Here is a 20,546-nt window from a genome sequence, read left to right as displayed (position 1 = left end):
TGGTGGTTAGACCGACTATGTTGTATGGGGCGGAGTGTTGGCCAGTTAAGATTTCTCACATTCAAAAGATGAAAGTTGCTGAGATGAGAATGTTGAGATGGATGTGTGGCCACACCAGGAGTGACAGGATTAGGAATGAGGATATTCGGGGCAAGGTGGGAGTGGCCTCGGTGGAAGACAAGATGCGAGAAGCGAGATTGAGATGGTTTGGGCATGTGAAGAGGAGAGACACGGATGCCCCAGTGCGGAGGTGTGAGAGGTTGGCCATGGATGGTTTCAGACGAGGTAGGGGTAGGCCAAAGAAGTATTGGGGAGAGGTAATTAGACACGACATGGCACAGTTACAGCTTACCGAGGACATGACCTTAGATAGGAGGGTTTGGAGGACCCACATTAGGGTAGAAGGCTAGTAGATAGTCTCATTACCCTGCCTTATTAGTAGTCGCATTATCGTAGTATAATTTCTTGTGCTCTAATTTATGCTATTATGCTATTATCTGTTATTTCCTGTGCTTTGATTATTCTATGTTATCTGTGTCGCTTGCGTTACTTCATTTTCATATCGCTTTGAATCTCTTAGCCGTATCTGACCTCTTTTTATGTTTTTATTGAGCCGAGGGTCTCTCGGAAACAGCCGTCCTACCTTGGTAGGAGTAAGGTCTGCGTACACTCTACCCTCCCCAGACCCCACGTTGTGGGATTTCACTGGGTTGTTGTTGTTGTTGTTGTTGTTGTTGTGCTTTGGTTATCTTGTGTCATCTGCTCTGATTTCTGCTATTATCGGTTATTTTCTGTGCTCTGATTATCCTGTATTATCTGTGTCGCTTGCATTATTTCATTTCCATATCGCTTTAAATCTCTTATCCGAATCTCTTAACCTTATCTAACCGTATCTGACTTCTTTTTATGCTTTTATTGAGCCGGGGGTCTTTCGGAAACAGCCGTCCTACCTTGGTAGGAGTCAGGTCTGCGTACACTCTACCCTCCCCAGACCCTACGATGTGGGATTTCACTGGGTTGTTGTTGTTGTTGTATTCAAAGAACCTATATCAGTAAGGAGGTAGAATATATCCATTATTAGGTCCATATCAGAACACTTGAAATCAGAAGAAAAAGTACCTAGCTATAGAATTGCAACAATTAGCAACACAAGATACAGCTAATCATTCTCTGTTCAACTCTATTATACTAAATTAAATTTCAAAATAATGATAACGAACATTTTTTACGTACATACATACACAACCCATTAGGATATTTAGGACATGCCATTTAGCACTAACATATTTCTATAAGCTTACAACTCTAGAAGTGGAAAAACCACATGGTATCTCCTTTACTAGTTGTCCCCCCCCCCCCCCCCCCCCTTTTTTTTTTTTGGTTGAAACTGGTACTATTAACTAGTTTCCCTTTTTTGGATGTCATCTACATGGTTTTGGCAGGATACGACAGCAGCCAGTCACATTAGGAACTATAAGCCTTATGAAAGACTAACCTGATTCATCTCTGACACAAGTTGATTCAATATCTTCAAACCAATTGCATAACGAGATGCTGTCTGAGGCATAGATATCACAAGGAAAAAAAACAATTAGAACTTTATTTACCAAGTTGGCAAATACACTAGTGCAAGTCACAGCAAACTTACGGAAAGGAAGGAAAAATAAAAAGTCCAAAACTAAAAATAAGGAGAAAGAGCAGGTGGCATATAAAAATCTATCAATCTTCACGGAGTGTATGCTCACATTCTGTTCTCGCCAAAATTTGGATATTCATAAAGAAAATACGAGCATTCTTAATCCCTTCTAAAAGCTGAGAATTATAAATCTAATTTTGGAGTGATTTGGAGATGAATTGAAGGTGGTTAGATTTTTTAATGTTCTTGGTGTTCTTGAAGACATTCATATCCTCATAGGAAGAAGGTGACCAAAAAGGAGTGTTTGATCCAAACTCCCAAGGTCAAGTTGTAGAAAAGTGTGTGTAGGGCCAAAGGGGGAAATTACTAGGTTGTGTGGAGCCAAATAAGTCAAAGAAAAAAAGAAGATAAAAAAAGGCCACGTGCCCCCCCCCCAGCGTGCCAGGTGGACTGGCCACGTAGGCAGCCACGCAATTTCGTCTCCACGTTTCTCAATTTCGTGGAGCAATTTCATCTACCCATTTATTTTCGTGGACTGAGACAAACTTCCCCAAAGATCATAGAGCCAATTTCGTCTCTGTATTTCTGCTTTGTCTCCTCGTTTCTCAATTTCGTGGAGCAATTTCATCAACCCATTTATTTTCGTGGACTGAAACAGACTTCGCCAAAGATCATAGAGCCAATTTCGTCTCCACGTTTCTCAATTTCGTGGAGCATTTCGTCTGGACATTTATTTTCATGGAGCCCGAAAGTAAAACGGTTTGATTCTTCCCTAACTTCATTTCTTTGATTCTTCTAATGAATTAACAACTAATAATTGATCCTTACTTGGTTGTTAACTAGTTCTTGCATCCGATTATCTTTTCGTACCAATTTTTCTTCGTTCGTTTCTCTTTTTAACTTCGTTGAAACTTCTTGATTCAAGTCCGCTAGTTTGAATTGAGTCGTCCGTTCTTCTAAGTTAAGCAAGAATCTATTCCGGCCAAGAGTAGAACTTAAATCCCTTGTGACTAATCGTATTAACAAGAACACAATCATTGGTCGAAGCAATTTGTGAGGCAACCAAAGGTGCCTATACTTGAGAGATTGTGAGTTGTTTTCACTAACCTAACGTGTTTGTTTGTTTTGTTGAGTGTCTAAACAGGTACTTCTCCATGGATTACGATTCATGTGACGACGACTTTGATGGTTGTAATGCTGACGATTATCGCTATGATGAGGAGGGCTACGGTTACAATGAAGAGTGTGATGCTCTAAATAAGGGATGTGAATGTCATTACAATGAAGAACATGATGCAAGGAGTACTCATGGATCCTACATTGACGCTAATGACCCAGAAGATCTCAATGATGACCCTCATGACTATGAAGGTACTTCGAGGTACAACTCTTACTCTTCTTGTGATGAACGTAGTAATGAAGATAGTGAAGTATCAAGTACTTATGATGAGAGTGAAGCTCAAAGTCATGAGAGGCCCACTTATAGCCATGTTATATTTGCCGGTGGTGGTTGTTCTTGCCCTCTCTCACATGGCACCATAACACAATCTTGTTTAAGGGGCATGAGACCTCCTCCACCCAAAACTACTCAAAAGAGTTGTGAGTAGAGTTCAACCTTAGGTCAAGATCAGAATTGCGCCTAACAAGAGATTTCATTCAAGGTTGGTGAAAGTACATGATGAATTGGGAGTTCGACTTGAAGTTAATGACCAACGTCGTGGTTGTTACATCTCTCCTCAGGCCGCACTCTGTCTAGGATTACAATGGACTAAGAGAGAAGACTCTTATGAATGTATCCTTTTCTCATGGGGAATATCAAGAGGAAGTGTAGTGTCTAGTACTTTCTGTGGGTACATTACATGTGATTTGTGTTTGGAATATTCTTGGTTCGAAGACCATGGGGTTGCTTAGGAGCACAATTGGCGTAGGTATGTAGTGGATAAAAGGAGGAAACTTCTATTTCCACATGTACCTCCTAGAAAACCTTCCAATGTAAGGGTGCGAGAGACCAATGTGAAATGGCCTATCATGTGTATGGGAGCTAGTGGCGAGGAGTTTTTACAATGGGAACTCATGATGGATAAAATCTTTGCTAGCTACAACTATTCGCAAGAAAGGAAGATGGACTTAGCCCTTAGAACTTTTGAAGCAAAGCTTGCCAACTTTTAGAAGTCCAATTGAGACTTGGGAGGTATTGAAAGGGACATTTAAGTACATATATCTCGAGCCACATGTAGGAGGGAATGGCACGAAAGACAATTCCCAATTGAAGAAGCCAAAGGAAGGAAAGCAAAATGCTCCTTGTGAGACCAATCGGTCCCTTCCACAAGAAGAGGAGATTACTGTACCTTTCCATTTGGTGAAGAAGAAAAAGGCTCCTTGTGGAACCAAGGGATTCCATGAACTTGAGAGACAAAAGATACAAAGGAGTAAGAGAGTGCAAAGTGGAAACTCACGAGTGGAAAAAAGGAGAGGATGTGCGGAGTGACGTGAGGGAGTTGCCACACATTCAAACTAACCTTTCTACTTCTTCATTTTGTTGTGAAGAAACTTTTGTAGGTACTCAAGGAAACGAATTGCTAAAGGAGACTTCACGTGAAGAACTCCCATACTTTTTTTTAAGGTAAATGTGAAGAACTCCCATACTTGAAAGGAGGAATGGAGGACAAGACCATCTTTACGATTGGTCAAGTTAGCTTGCCATGGATAGCTCAAGGTACAGAAGATTCTTCGTGTGAACTTCAAGATACAATAGCTAAACTCAATACTTCCAACTCTTTGAATGAACAAGTTTGTGATGAGAGTATGAGCTGTAGCTTGTCTTTGTGTGAGCTTAATGATTCTTTGTCATGTAATGATAATGTCATTGTTGAAAGTGTCCCTGCACTAGTTGATCCTATTGATGACCGAATTTATCCTTCTTGCAAGGACAATTTGTGTCCACCTAGTGTTGGCCCTTGTGATTTGAATGATAGTACATTATCATGTGATATGGATGATCAATTTGAGTGTATTGATAATCCACCAGTCGAGGTATCTTGTGATGTGCTTAACGAACCTCCGATTAGTGATGATGTGAATCTAGTTGATCATTTGAATGAGTGTGACACCCCACCATTGTTTGATAAATATGGCAATGAGTCTCTGTCTTATCTTTGTGTCGAGTGATGAGGTCCAAGGACGTGGTGGTGATGCATGTCATGTAGATAGTCATGTGAAAGAAAGTGCTTTAAAAGAAGACATTTGTCTTTTTGAGAATGAAATTGCATGCTTCGACTCTTCATTGTTCATTGATTGTTCTCTCTTTAAAGATAATGTCTTATTTGGTGATAGCATGACTATTGTAAGTGATGTGTCTAGTGGGATGTTTTGTAATGTTGAAAGAGTAGCCACTTTTGGGGGCTACAAAGTGTTTGAAAACCCACTACGAAATGATGACGCTCTTCCCTACAATGATGATCTTTCCTTAGGGGATGATATTACACTTGTGCGGAAGGAGTGTTTTGAAAAGGAAGGTGATACTCGTTTGCTAATTGTCACTTCTTCCTTGAGTGTTCAAAATCTTAGAAGCACGTTTGATCTTGTTCTTGAACGTAATAGTGAAGCTACATTTGAGGACACTATAGATGAAGTTGTTTTGTGTGACACATTTCTTTACTATCTTTTTGCATATGATGACACTCATGCTTGTGTTAGGGGGTGCATCTTATGTTGAGAGGGATTTAAATGGGGTTTAAAATTGTCTTCTTGACCAAGATGTGTGGATATTCTTCCCTTTTGACCCCGGTGATGTTTTTAATTCGTGTGACTTGGTCATGCTACTACCTTGGAGGTGGTCTAGTCTAGAAATAGAGGATTATTTACGCTTCATGGCTATAAGGCCCACGGTGACATTGCCTACTTGGTATTTTGAAACCATTGGTACCTTTATGATATCCTTATTTCGTGATCTTTGGGATAGCCAATTGCTTAGTGCTCTATGTGAGTTTTTTTCTTCATCAAAGCGGTTGATACTTGGCTATATCACAAGTTTGTGCATCTTTGGCATGTTGGTAGATTTGTTAACTCTTGCACTACCCCTCATGCGTTAAGGACCTTGTTGTTGTTTCTCTTCCTTTTTATGGTCTTGTAAGGTTAGATTCGAGGACGAATTCTTTTCAAGAAGGGGAGAATGATACAAGCGAAACTCCATCAAGAACTTGCCCACAAAGCCGAGCATCAAAGATCATGAAGATTGAGTCTTTAAAGATCATGGAAGATCAACCTAGGATGACCTTCAAGATATGGGAGATAGCTTGGATGGAAGTCTTCAAGACCATCACATTCAAGATATGGAAGGTAGCTTGGTTGAGGAGGCTATTTGTGCAAAAGAGGCTATAATTTAAATGCAAGCCTTCATCTCCAAAGGAAGACCAACCAAAAAAGTTTCTTCCTTCATTGAAAGGTATAATTGTAATAGCTAGCTAGTCTTCCTTATTATCTTAGTATAAATACTAGACTTAATATTTCCCCAAGACTTAGGCTATTTTGATGAATATTGATGTTAAACATACTCTTTGAGAGTTGTGAGCTTGTGGAAGCTTTTGATGGTGTGATTGTTGAGAGGATTGGTTGCTTTGGAGCTTTGATTCCCTTGAGGTCATCCCAAGAGATTAGGTGCTAGTTTGGATGCCAATTGGAGGTTTTAGCTAGTTGAAGAGCTTTAGTTGCCAATTGGTGTCTTGCTTTGTGTCAATCTATTTATCCTCTACTTTTTCTTGTTAATTTCTTATTTTCCATATCCTTTAGTGTATCAACTGATTGCAGTTCAAAAAGGTATACGGCCCACTCGTAATTACAAACCCCATTATACCTTTTTAAGCTATCATCGCCTGTCATCACCCGATCATGCCTTTGTATCATCTTTAACCTTTGTTTCCATCCGTAAGTCTACAGGTGAAGCACTTTCTCATCACGAATGGCGATAGGCTATAATTTACTAGATGTCTGCTTTACATGCGATTGGTACTTCCTCTTCCTTCAAGTAAATCTATTATTGGTTGTCGTTAGATTTATGCATTCAAAGTTAGTTTGGACAATCAAGTTAATCGGCTTAACGCTCGCCTTGTTGCAAAGAGGTATGCTCAGATACTTGGCTTGATTACATTGATACTTTCTCTCCCGTAGCTGTAATTACATTTGTCCATCTTTTTATCCATGGATGCCGTCCGCCATTGGCCTCTTTATCATTTGGACATTAAGAATGATTTCCTCCATGGTGAACTTAAGGAGGAAGTTTATATGAAGCAATCACCTGGTTTTGTTGCTCAGGGGAGTCTAGTAGCCTGGTATGACAATTGTACGGGTTACTCTATGGTCTAAAACAATCTCCTCGAGCCTGATGGGGAGAGTTCAGCACAGTAATTCCGGAATTTGGCATGACTAGCAATAAAGATGATCACTATGTATTTTATCGGCATTTTGCTTCAAATTTGTGTATCTATTTGGTGCTTTATGTTGATAATATTGTTATCACCGGCAATGATCAAGATGATCACTAATTTAAAGATGTTTTTGCTAGATCCCCAAGAGGTCCTTGAATTAAATACACTTGTAACAAATTTCGAGTTTATAACATATTACCTCCACCTTGAAAGAGAGTATTGAGATTATGGTATATTCGATTAGGACACGATTAGGTATTTAACATGAAGATAATTTTAGTTGATTAATTTTATTTTTGATTGATGTAACTATAACAACTACGATAATGTCTCACTTCCTAGCATGTTGGGATCAGCTATGTGAATCCTTACATGTCACTTCATTTAAACCCGTCTCAATTCAATATTAAAAAAAAAAAATAGATTATCGGCACTAGAAGTTCTCTATATCTTTTTTTGATAAAGTAGAAGTTCTCTATATCTTTTAGAGGTATATAAATCTCTAACATGACTAAAGACTTCTAGCATTTATTGGACCTAAAGTAACATACCAACATAACTAAAAGTTAATCCCAACTTATTGGTATAGCCTATACGGATCTTTCCTTCCATTGTGTCTTACATTTTGCTAAGTCTGTATGGATTCCAAGAGATTGTAGGACCTTCAATACAACTTTCTTACAAGTGATATTCTTACCCTACCTACCAAAAAAATCCTAAAAAGTCAGTTTAGGTTGACCTCGTCCAACATTTTCAATCACCATGGTGTAATAGCCAAAAACTTTTGCATTTGGTGGCCGACATAGAGCATGCAAACCATCTTAAGCGAACTTCTTGCATTTACTCTTTATATGTGCTATTTGCACCTTTTGTTGAATGTGATAATTTTTTATCTCGTATAATTTTGAACGACACTTTTACCTTCATACTTGCATTTCTGCACACTCATGTTGTGAATATGATAGATACCAGAGGCCCAACATTCACTCCTATTATAGCATTACCAGCCTTACAATCTTTTTATAGAACTTTCCCCTATCCACCCAAGCATGACATTATGGCCCCATTTCTCAATTTCAACTATTTTATTTAATTCCATAGAGTAACATCTTCATCTATCATGCCATTCTCTGCAATATCGAGCCTAAATATCTTAATTGCTTGTATTTAAGCACCACTATGTTGTCAAATTTATCTTAAGTTCATTATTCTTATGTTTGCTCAACTCTTAGGGCATATATTCAGTCTTCCTCCTACTTATCCTAAATTCATCACTCTCCAGAATGCTTCTCTAAGGTTCAAGCTTTAGGTTGACACCCTCTAGTTTCGTCAATTCGAACAGCATTGTCTGCAAATAGCATGCAGTATGGAACCTCACCCTTTTTTTAATCAATGAATAATTTCATTAATAAAAGGGAAAGCTCATGTATACAAGTAGTATACCAAAAAAGAGAACTGAAATCTCATCTATATATTGTCAACTCATCCATGACCGGATAAAAAAGTGTGTTCAACGTCGATACCTTGTGTAAACTAACGGTTGTGGAAAATTATTATGCATCTTTTACCACTATTATCTTTTACAACATTTAAATATTTTTAATATGAGCTCCTTTCCTCTCCAACATCCACCAAAGAACTTTTCTTGGTAGTCTCTGACGTTTTCTCTAAGTCAAGGAACACCATTGGTAGATCTTTCTTCCTCTACCTATAAATTTCCGTCAATCTTCTGAGGAATTTACTTATGCGTAAAAATAGGCAAATCTGTAGCATAAGTAAGTAATATGCTTGTGGGAATAGTCAAAGCTATTCCATCATTTCTCACACTTTTTGTTCTTTGTAAATAATTATTAAGGCCTCATGTGAATTACCCTTCTGCTTTGATATTTTCAGTATGTATGGATTCTGTTGTTGTCATGTTCCGGAGTTGTGCTACTTGCATTCTCCGAGATGTTGCCACACCCGTGTTGGATCCTCCAACAATGCTCTATTTTGGGAGAACCCAACACAGATGCAGTGACACTGTTGGAGGATCCGAGCAACATTGGTTCCATGATCTGACAATATATTAGACACAAAGCCCAAGAAATAGCTAGAAAACAAACCAAGAAGAAGCAAAGACTCAACTCAACCATGAGCACCGGTCTCAACTAACACCATGCCAATTATGCAAATTGAATCACAAAAATTTCCAGCAAAAGGGAAGCGTGGCCAGAAAGTTATGTAGTATAGACATAGTTACTTGCAATTTCAAAGAGAAGGAAAACGGGAAGAGCATAGTAAAGAGAGTCTACATGAAGATAACATACAACAATCCAACTATAGAACCATAAAAGCATGAATATTCACAAACCAGATACAAGCAATAAAGCTAAAAGGGTCCTCAACCCATCATCTTGTGCAAGTCCCCCATCCCAATCATGTACACTATAGGTTACAAAAAGATCTTAAACATCAATTACCTGATTCAGAATGCTTGTGGATTCTTTGACCACCTCTCTAAATATGTCATCCTCAAACCATCCATACTTCGTAACTCGGCAAAACAGTTGAATTAAAGATGCAGTTACAAAAGGCTCCAAGTCAATTCCTCTTGTTGCCAGGTAATTTATGAGATAGTTGCCTTCATAAAAAGAGAAGATTAGCTACACTAATAACATACTAGACATAGTAGTAATGTATGTGTGAGAGATATGTAATCAGTATTTTACAACAATAGAAACCTCAAAGCATTAAATAAGCACGACCATGTTAAATGCCAGAATCTGAAAGTGAACATTCCCAAGATCTTTTTTTTTGAATAAGATAACATTAACATTCCCAAGATCTTCCACTACAATGGTTCGACTTATAAATCCCTTTTCCAACATTTCTAGTTTTTGGCAGGCAGATTGAATCTTTCACCTTCTTCCTTATTAGAATAGCAAATATGATGCCAAATACCTCTACTTTTACCTTCACATGTTCAAGCTTTATGAGAAATAAAGATGGCATACCAGAGCAGCATAAAAGTAAGTAGCAAATCAAATAGAGAATCGGGAAACAAGGAAAGAAAAAGGAAAAAAAAAAAAAAAGAGGAAGGGGGGGCAAGAATAAACAATTATAGAAAGGCAAAAGTCTCTGCAGTCAAACTAGAACATTACGAATATCAAGCCGGATCTGCAAAGATAGGCGCTGTTCTGTCACTTGCTTCAACAAGCTTGAACTAGCCAGCATCAATGCATAAGGAGTTGATGCATTGTCCAGAATGTACTGACATTGTGAAATATAGCTGCTATTTACTGAGAAGCATTTCAGTGAATTCTCTGCATGAGCTCGCTCAGCAGAATCCTGTGAATTGTAAAGCCTCTCACACAATGCTTCAAGGTGCGCTAAGCTCTCCATTGATGAAGTAGTAAGAGAATTTCTCAAAGATCAGTCAATCAAACAACACAAGTTAAAGATGCCAAATTCTTTCTAAAACTAGTACCAATGAACATTTACAAATTTCTAAATTCAAGAGGGAAAGAAGAGATTTGGAAGGCCTCAATCCATTTCAGGTCATCATACTTCTTAGCACAGATCAAATAAATATAGCAAGTTACAAATTACAGGAACTTCTTATTTTGACTGTTTTACGTTACAACTATCCCTAGATATAAGGATGATTCAGAATAGTGCCCATTGAACTGCTCAGCAACCCAAACAAAGTCAGCTTTGCTCCTGTAGATCACCAATAGCGTTCTTCCTGAATTAAACAATATACAGAAATAAAGAACTATTAGCCTCCACTGGAAAAGCAGACTTTGAGTTGGAGAGAAGAACCTGAATTAGCTTTGAATGTCTACTTTGAACCCAAAAATAAGAAATGAAGTGAAAACATAATTCCCTGAGCATGTAAAGATAAATACAGTTTTATCATTACACAAGTGTATGCATTTGTTGGATTCCCCAGTGGTAAGGGAGCAAAGAAATTTATGCACTACACAATTGAATGAATAAGGGGACTAATTCTCTTCCTACCTTCTAAAAAAAGGGGGACTAATTCTCTTCCTGTACGGCAAAAGCTTTAAAGTGTGTTTCAGTGGTTGTAGTCTGAATTTGGCTTCATATATTATAATTTATAAGCAGCAGCAAGAATCTGTGGCATATCATCATGTTTTTAGCTGAAGGGGCCAAGGTTATTCAGCTATTCTCTGTTTAACCAGCAATGAGTTTTTGCTCTTCCCTTCCGTTTCCCTGGAAAGGTCAAACCTTGTAATGAGGTAAGTTATTCAAAATTTCTATATCTCCAGCTTCCTGGTCCCAAGGTCGAGAACTAACCTGATTCCTGTGTTGAACTATAACTCACAAAAGGAAAGTATGAAGACTAAATGATGTACTACACACTGAAGTCGTACTCAAATAAAATGCTCGCCAACACAACGATGCACTTCCTGTACATCCTTTTTTAATTTAGATACTGGCAACCTAGAATTTTTATAGTGGTTCCCGGTTTCGTCTTCTCTTTCTTCAACTACTCTGTATGGGGGTATGTAATCGAAGAATCATAATTAAGTCAAAAGAAAACAAAATGCGGCACCAAACATTACCATAGCTTACATTTCATATTATACACCTTATCCTTTTCTTTTCTTCCTATTTCCAGAGTGTAATATCCAGTATCCTGATTATATTAAAACTAGGTAGCAATTCCTAATTAGTTTGGGTATTAAAAGATTCATGTAGCAGATCACATCTTCATTTGGCGTTAAGACAGTTCATTGACTGATTGATTTGATTGGCAAATTCAGTGCATCATTGCAAGGATTGAGAATTAGCAGTAAAAATTAGTGAAAGTACACACTACAATGGTTAATATCTGAAATTCTGTATCATTTTCTTTCTCCTGTTTTCTAGTAGAAGATACATGGTTTACAATGATTAATATTTCGCATCATGTAGCCTTATCTATATCTTTTCCCCATATTTAGTGAGAGATATCCACAAAACTGATTCGGGACGTAATGGAGAAACTGATCCGTGTAGCCTTATCTATATCTTTTCCTTATCCCTGTTCTTCTCTTTCAAATCTTTTTGGAGAAATATCCACAAGATGGATCAATAATGCACAATAGCAGGCACAGTACAAGCATCAGAACTTTCGATTCACATATTAACGATGTAAGCTAGTTAATAAGAATAACAAAAGAAAATTGACAACTCCGTGTTCTGGATTCATTAATTTTAATAACTAAGTTCGACAATCACAGACAGCAGTCATAATCAGACAAGAAATCTTCTTAATATAATCGGAGCAGGCACGGCATTGCAAAACTTCACATTCGATCAAGAGAAAGAGAAAGAACATACAAAGCTGATGTCGCTGGAGGAAGAGATCGTGGGGAGTACACTGGAGAAAGAAATAAGGTCAAGACGAGGGGAAGTGTAGAGAGTTCAATCGAATTGCCCAATGTAGTAGAAATGCTACGGTCGACTCGTCGAAAAGGAAATCTTCGTGGGCCGGATTGAACCGCATTCGGCCGGGCAATTTGCACATTATCCATATTCGGGAATGGTCTTTAATTTTCCCCCCCTCAAATTGCTTCACTTTAATTTTTATATTTCGCCTAATATTTAATGTTTTGGATTTGAACTCCGACTTAGTCAAAAAAATATAAAGCAGAGTTTTGTAGCAAAACTATGCCTATTCAGGCAAAAAAGTTAGGCCTTAAGGCAGATGTTTGCCTTCGGGCCTAATTTTTGGAAAAAGTTTGTCTTGAAGCAAATCTCTGTCTTAAGGCCTAACTTTTGCTTGAATAAGCCTAACTTTGGGCAAATGTTAGGTCTTAAAGCAGAGGTTTGTCTTAAGGCTTAATTTTAGGCAAAAGTTTTTCTTACAGGAAGCCTCTGCCTTAAGGCCTAACTTTTGTTCAAATAGGCCTAATTTTGAGCAATTAGATGTTTCGCGAAAGCATTGCCTTGCGAAATTCTTTTTTTTTTTCACTGACTGGAGGTTCGAACCCAGAACCTTGGGGTATTTTGATCACTTTTTAAGCGGAGGGCAAAAAGTAAAGACCGGCAATTTAAGGGGCAAAAATTAAAGACCAGCGCCTTTGAAGGGCAATCCACGCAAGAAAATGTATTCGGGCTCAATTGTTCGAATCAATTGGGTTATTGCATAATTGTTCCTATTTTGGGTGGTCTTCAATTTTTTTCCCCTCAAATTTGTGGTGTTTAATTTTTTACCTTCTGCACATTAAGTACAAAAGAGGACAAAGGTACCCCTGAAGCCAAAACATTAAAAAAACACATACATAACTTTTGTCCCTCAATGACATAAGACACTACAAGAAATTCTAGAATTTAAGTGAGGATCAAAATGCTCTCTTCTCTCTTATGTAAACCTTGCCTTTTGAGCGCAAACCCTAACCATGGCCACACCTGCCACTTGTTAATCTGCTCTGGCGGCTGGTCAAACCCTAGCCCTAGCATGTTCTTCCCAATCCCCCCCCTCCCCCCTCCCCCCCTCCCCCCCCCCCCCCTCCCCCCCCCCCCCCTCGCCCATCAACACGCAAGCACCCACTATAGTCTCTAGCACACAAAACCCTAGTTCCACTAATAAATACGCAAACATGTTGAATCCTCGCATGCAAAGCAAGGTGAAGGCAGCCCTAATTCCCATCAAAGAACTGAAATATGTCAATGGAGATCTAGTTGTGAAGTGGATGGAAGCAGAAGTCACACTAATAAATTATCGGGAAATTCTCATATGGATGGCCTGAGTTGGAAGAACTATGCAAAATCATACTTGCGCAATGTGGAGTTAAACCTGAATGTAGTATTGGTTACTTTCACGCATCGTCATGTACTAATAAATTTTTATTTAATGAAAGACTCCGTTAATATGATGTCCAAAGGTGCGCACTATATCAAATTCACGGATGGATTATCATACCAGATGAGACCCTTTATTTATGCTTCCAAATTAAAGGTAAATGAAGAAACAACAAAGGAAATAGAATGGATGTGATTTCTCAATCTACTCCCTACTTTCTTTATAAATGATTCACTATTTACAAATGATTCACTGTTTACACTTGATTCTATAGTTGGGGCACTATCGCATCTAGATATGGCTACTACAATGATGTCAGGCCCCAGCAAGGGAGGCGCAACCGACACCCGATGCCTTATCTAACCGAGTATCCGAGTATAACATATACTCTTGTAACACAGCAAACCAACAAACGTCGACAAGGGCAACATAATTGTTACCCCTTGTAGTTTTACATTTAGATTCGTCGTATGGTAGTTGTCTTAGTTTTGGACACCGGGATAGTTTCTGAGGATATATGAGGTTGGACATGCTTAATTTATACTTATAAGGGTTTAAGTTCATGTTTGGTAAGGTACGGAAGGATTGGAGAATAAGTGAATCAAAGCGGAGAGCTTCGTAAAAAGTTGTTTCTGAGAAAAATATAGAATATGGACAGTATAATTGAGCTATGGTCTGTATTTTAAGATATGGACCGTATTTAAGAATTTTAAAAATTTCCAGAGAAGACAGTTTTTAAGGTGGTGTTATATGGCCCATTATACGGATCGTATAAATTTTATACGGCCAGGGAGTTGGCCGTATAATGTTATACGGCCAATATATACAGCCTATATTTTCCAATATCGGTGGATTTTGTTGACTTTATATATGATGACCCCTCTTCATTTTAAGTCATTTTAAACATAACCCCAAGTTCAAGAGAGCTCTAGAAATGTTACACCTCAAAAAATTTCGCATTGTTTACGTCGTGAGTAAACTAACGTAAGCTCAGAGAGATCATGGAAACCTTACAAGGTTAAAGAACACTCTTAACAAGTGTTAAGCAATTGTCCAGAGGTTCTGGGATCAAGCAAATCGAAGAAAATAAGTTTGTCAAAAATTTGGAAAAAATTTAGCAAAATTTTGAAGTGAAGTCAATGCCTAAAATGAAGTTCATTGAGTCTAGTTTTCAACTCAACAAACCGCTCGTCAATATGACATCGGAGTTGAGAGTTATGGACGTTACAAGTTAGGCCGGCAGAGTAGAGGCGCGCCCAGCTACAGTGCGCGAACACGCTGCTACAGTGCGCAAAATTTGCACCGACCTTGGCAAGTATAAAAGGACCCTTTTGGTCATTTTTCCAACTCTAGACCATTTCACAACATACATGCCTGTTCCTACAAGTCCATATGCAAATTTTGGTCATAAAGGGTTAAAGTTAGCCATCAACGAAGCTCGAGAAGTGTATAGGATTTTGTGGCTCTTGTTCTAAACATCAAATTTTGACGGGACGAAGGAATCTATTGAAGATAAATAAGATTTCAAGCTCTTCCAACTTTGATTGAGGTAAGGATACTCTCTATTTTTGATATTATGAATGGTATTATGGAGATTTAGTTGTTAAGGCTTCATAAAAGCTAGTGATTGGTTGAGACATAAAACATCATGTAGGATGTTTTATTGAGTATATTGGTGTTGGTGATGATTTTGTTGATATTAGTGTTGTTATTGTTGTTGTTTTGTTGGTATTGTGATTTCGAGCTAGGGATATAAACAGGAGAGATACTGCCCGAATTTCCGCAGATTCTAAAAAGATTTAATTTGAAGGCTTAAGATAAGCATGTGACGATAAGCCTAACAATAATATGATTTCTCTTGAATGTAGATTTACGAGCTTGGGAGGATAAGCGTTAAGTAGTTAAGGAGACCAAAAAGGTATGTTAAGGTTAATCCTTTTCTTTCTAAAGGCATGACTCCTTTCCTTATGAACCCATACATGTTTTCCATGACACCTCTGTCCCAAAACGCTAGCAGACTATAATTCTCAAGTTTTTATGATACTAAAGATAGATGTTTTCCATGATGATAATGATGATGATGATGATCATCCCATTTCTAGAAATTCCAAAGCTTATGGTTTTGACATTATTATGAGATTATTGAGCTTATTTCATGATTTTCTTGATTTTATTCATAGTTGTTGATCTCTTAATTGTTCCTTCAAGGTGAGATATAGCGATGATGATTGTTCCATAACATAAATCGGAGGTTACTAACCTTACGTCACTCCGATAAAATAGTAACTTTTAATTGGGCTCTCATGCATGCTATTTATATTATATATGTATATATGATATGAGAAAAGATAACAGTGTTATATACGCATATATTATATGTATATGGGGTATGGGAAAAGGGTGACGGTGTTATATACGCATAACCACCTGATCAGTTGGTATACTATGATATCTTCCCGAACGCGGGATATATGGGTATATTATGATGATATAATATATTTATGGATCGGGCTGCACGTTCCGCAGCACTATAATGTTATATATGTATGAGAAATGTTTTGTAAAAAGTAAGCATGCATAATATCTGCCTAAGAGGCATTCAGATGTACAAGTTATCTCTTTATTTCATGTTATGTTCCCTATCTCTTGTTATGTTGCTATTCATGCCTTACATACTCAGTACATCGCTCGTACTGACGTCCTTTTTATGGACGCTGCGTTCATGCCCTCAAGAAAGTAGGGTGAAGGATCTAATCCTTAGGAGCTTCATCAGCGGAGTCTCAGGAACACTCCATTTGTTTCGGAGCTGCAGTTTATTGATATTACTCTTTTGTGTATATACTTGGGCATGGCGGAGTCCTGCCCCGTCTTCATGGATTCTTGTATTCTATATAGAGGCTCGTAGACAGATGTGTGTAGCTAGAAGTCCCATATCGTTATCAGTTCATATTGTTGTATTATATTTCGGTAGCCTTGTTGGCTTATGTTTATAGGCATAGTTATTGATGATTATATAGCGATGTGTCATTATCTTGTGATATATGCCCTTACAGATTATGATACCCATGAGCTGTTTTTGTGGTCCCCCTAAAAATGATTATGAGATGTACGTTCAGAGGTGCTCGGTAGGTTAGCTCCGGGTGCTCGTCATGGCCCTCTGGTTGAGTCGTGACAAGAAACCTCTCCCAACATATTCAAACAATTCTTCAAGTTTAAATCAAAGTGAAGATTAAAGTGTTTATGGTTTCAAAGTGAGGTTGAAACTTGTCTTTTCTTCTTGTAGAAGATTTGGAGGATATTTCTAGGTGAAGTGATCTTGGAATTGGAGTGTTCTTGAATTTTTGAGGTAAGATTTCATTTTATTTCATGTTTATGAGTTCACGTGGTAAATATGTTAAGATTTAAGGAGAAGAAATTGGAGGAAAAGTTCAAATATGAATTTGATGATATTTTGAGTTGTAAATTAACTTGAGCCATGATTGTTAGCAAATTTTTGGCATAATTTTGTTATAAAGGATAATAGTAATGTTGAGGAAGTGTGGTATACAAGTGTATATGGGCCTGCTCAATGGTATATCTTTAAACATGGAGAATATGAGGTTAAAGGAGATCGTATGGAGTTGTTGTGTAAATTGTTGGTTTATACTTTGTGGTAATGAATAAGAAATAGGGAAAAGGTTGTCCATTTCACTTTGGAATTGAGTTATCATTGATATACATGATATACAAGCGTCATCTAAGTCGTATATGTATTCTTGGTTATAGGAGTGGCGCTCTAGTGGTGATAAGCTTGTTGTTGGATTACTTGGACGACTTGAGGTATGTTAAGGCTGTCCCTTTCTTGTTTTGGCATGATCCTTATGAACAAAACGTACACGTAATGTTAATCCATAATGGTTCCACTCTTAGAGTTAGGGATGACCCATTTGATTCACGTTCCATAATGTATCTTCAGAAAGCCTTCTTTCAGATTCAGTATGATCTTTAGAGTTACTTATACTCTTATCATGTTTTGCATTGCATATCATTTATATATATATATGCAAATACAGACCTGTGACAGCGTTATATATGCACTACCACCTGATCAACTGGTCATATGATGATTATGACGACGATGATAATGATGATGATGCTGCCCATGGAGGCCGATAGGATACGATGGTATGCCGACAATGTAGCATCCCCTTTGGGAGGATACCACTTACGAAACAAAAGCTGATTTCACACTTACAACGTTTAAAAGAAATTTATGCCAAAAGATATTCACAAAAATATTTAATAGTGGAAATAGGCCCATGCGAAAAAGGGTTGAAAGTGCGACATTTTTTTTTCCATTATACCCTTTGAATTTTTTTAGATGAAATACAATAGTAGAGTATCAATTTAAAATGGTAACGCCCTTCTCAAATAGTCAACACATTTAAGAAACTTCGATTTGAAATTATATTTTCAAATCAACACCACTGCCGGTCCATAAGATACACGAAACTCAAACTTGCGATTATCACAGAAAACTAGTATCTTCCTTTGTACATAATTACAAGGAAAAATGTAAACCGAGTGGCATGACTTGGGTTAAAAGTACACCTAAAAACAGCAAGACAAGTCACTAAGTTCAAGTTACAAGCATATGGTCTTGTGTCCAACATGCCTCCAAAATTTCTTACATAAGTATGACAGGTGGATCATGTACAAGTCCCCAAAAGTTTACAAGACCTAGATGCATATGCAAATGTGATCTTCACTAAGGTTCCCAAAAAGTCTACTCCAAATGGCCATCTTCAAATCTCCTCCCGAACATTACCTATGATAGGAAACAACTATCGGTAAGCATAAAGCTTAGTGGCATATAAACTTTGGGCTTGGAGCCATTAGATTTTCCAATTCCCTTATCCGTCGTAGGTAGCTCAATGAGATGAAAATAAATCAAGTAACCAAGTATATCGAAAGTATCAAATACCAAACCTTGAAGAGTTTCAAAATATCAATATCAATATTCAATGGCTCAAGTGTCAAGAAAGCTTATAATTCAATTCAAGAGAGTTTTTCAAATAACCAATTTCGCCCAATATGTACGTCATGCCATCACACCAAGCACAATCAATATCAAGATGGACCGAAGCCCTAAGTCAAGAAGGGTCGTCACCCAATAATCAAGAGAATCAAGATCCATGTTGAAAGTGACTTTCCACTCATACTCGAGAATGGACAAAAGTCCATCATCAAGATGAAATGTAAATCCAAAGTCAAGATAGGCAAGATCCAAATCAAGAGGTATCCTGATATCTATGACAAAGTCACCGCAACAAGAAGGACAAATTCCCAACAAGAATGCAAAATGATCAAGCAATTCATACAAGTGGGCGATTTAGCAAATATTTTGCAATACTTGAGATAATAACCGTACAATGATATAAGATGAAGAGGAAGGAACAACTCACAAAGATACTTCAAAAATTACAGAAAATAAATATATTCCAAATTCAAGTTTATACACAAACCTTGGTGTTTTACCACACAACAAGTTCTACGACAACTCGAGGAGTTTAAATCGTCTACGCCATAGACCAACCAAAGTCCACATCGTCAAACAATTCCTCTTAGATTGTACAAGAGTATATATACCTTAAATACACAACCAAATATCTATTTAAGTTCATTAGTTTCAGCACGTCGAAACTAAACATGATATCAGTGAAAATCACCCTAAACTATCAAAACAGAAATTCTGGACAGTGCTAATGTCTTGTGTTGTGACTCAGTTTCCAAGGGGTAAACGACAAAAATGGACTTTGTGTCCTTAATGAAAGTTGTAGATATATGTCTTGGGGTTTCAGAGAAATTTAAATCACTCCTATAGCAGTTTTTTTCTACAGGATATGCTCAAAATACTAACAGTAGTACATGTAGGGTTTACAAAAACAGAAATCTGGGCAGCACCTGCTCTGTACTTCATCACCTCTTTTCCAGTAAATAAAAGCAAAACTGGGTATTGGAGACTGAACGAAAGTTTTAGGGCTATGAAATAGATTTCTAAAACATCTTGGATCACTTAAAACTAAATTTTATTCAAGGAGATATGCAGAAAACACTAACAACTGTCCAGTTTAAAAATGGGTTTTGAACTTACCTCAATCATGTGGAGTTGTTTGTGGCTCAACCAAAACAAGTCTTGATGATTGATTTAGAGGATGAATATTATGAGAGGAGACAGGTTTTGGTGTTTTATTTCCTTGGAGAAATCGAAATTGGAGGTGGTGGAGAGGATAAGAGCCCCAAAAAGATATTATATACTCCCTAGGATAAGGATGAAAGGAAAAATAATAAAATAAAATAATAAGGTGGCTGCCCATTTTTATATATATCTAATCTATTTAATAATTTACTAAGATAATCATAGTAGGAGTAGTTTATATAACTACACCATAACACTTCAAACAAGTTTCAAATATCGTCAAGTTCACATTCAGGAAGTGCGAAGTAAAATATACCCTTACTATCAAGATATGGTCAATCGAAAATTCAAGAGTTAGTTTTAAAAAAATTTGGGGTGTTACAACTCTTCCCCCTTAAGAAATTTCGTCCCAAAATTTACCTTATACTAGCCTCAAAACAACTGTGGATATTGAATTCGCATATCCTCTTCTCGCTCCCAAGTAGCTTCTTTGCCAGAATGATTTCTTCAAAG

General features: G+C 37.5%; 1 protein-coding gene across 8 annotated transcripts in view; it reads right to left on the bottom strand.

Annotated features, from left to right (window-relative positions):
• LOC132626568 (uncharacterized) overlaps window positions 1-12,606 on the bottom strand; it is a 60,471-nt gene extending 47,865 nt beyond the window's left edge. For 2 of the 8 annotated variants that reach the window (XM_060341480.1, XM_060341481.1), the window contains exons 1-4: window positions 12,391-12,601; window positions 10,203-10,786; window positions 9,522-9,682; window positions 1,496-1,558 (exon numbers count right to left, since the gene is read on the bottom strand). In XM_060341480.1, the coding sequence (XP_060197463.1) occupies window positions 1,496-1,558; window positions 9,522-9,682; window positions 10,203-10,443 (465 nt within the window). In that variant the 5' untranslated portion in view covers window positions 10,444-10,786; window positions 12,391-12,601. Of the gene's footprint in view, window positions 1-1,495; window positions 1,559-9,521; window positions 9,683-10,202; window positions 10,787-12,390 lie in introns of all 8 variants that reach the window. The other 6 variants (XR_009577392.1, XM_060341487.1, XM_060341486.1 and 3 more) reach the window with 6 other exon arrangements.
• Window positions 12,607-20,546: the final 7,940 nt, after the last annotated feature.

This window comes from Lycium barbarum, chromosome 2 (assembly GCF_019175385.1).
Source record: "Lycium barbarum isolate Lr01 chromosome 2, ASM1917538v2, whole genome shotgun sequence".
In the NCBI taxonomy this organism is placed as follows: Eukaryota; Viridiplantae; Streptophyta; class Magnoliopsida; order Solanales; family Solanaceae; genus Lycium; species Lycium barbarum.
The sequence above is the reverse complement of the archived record's forward strand: the minus strand, read 5'-3'. Positions and strand labels throughout refer to the sequence as shown.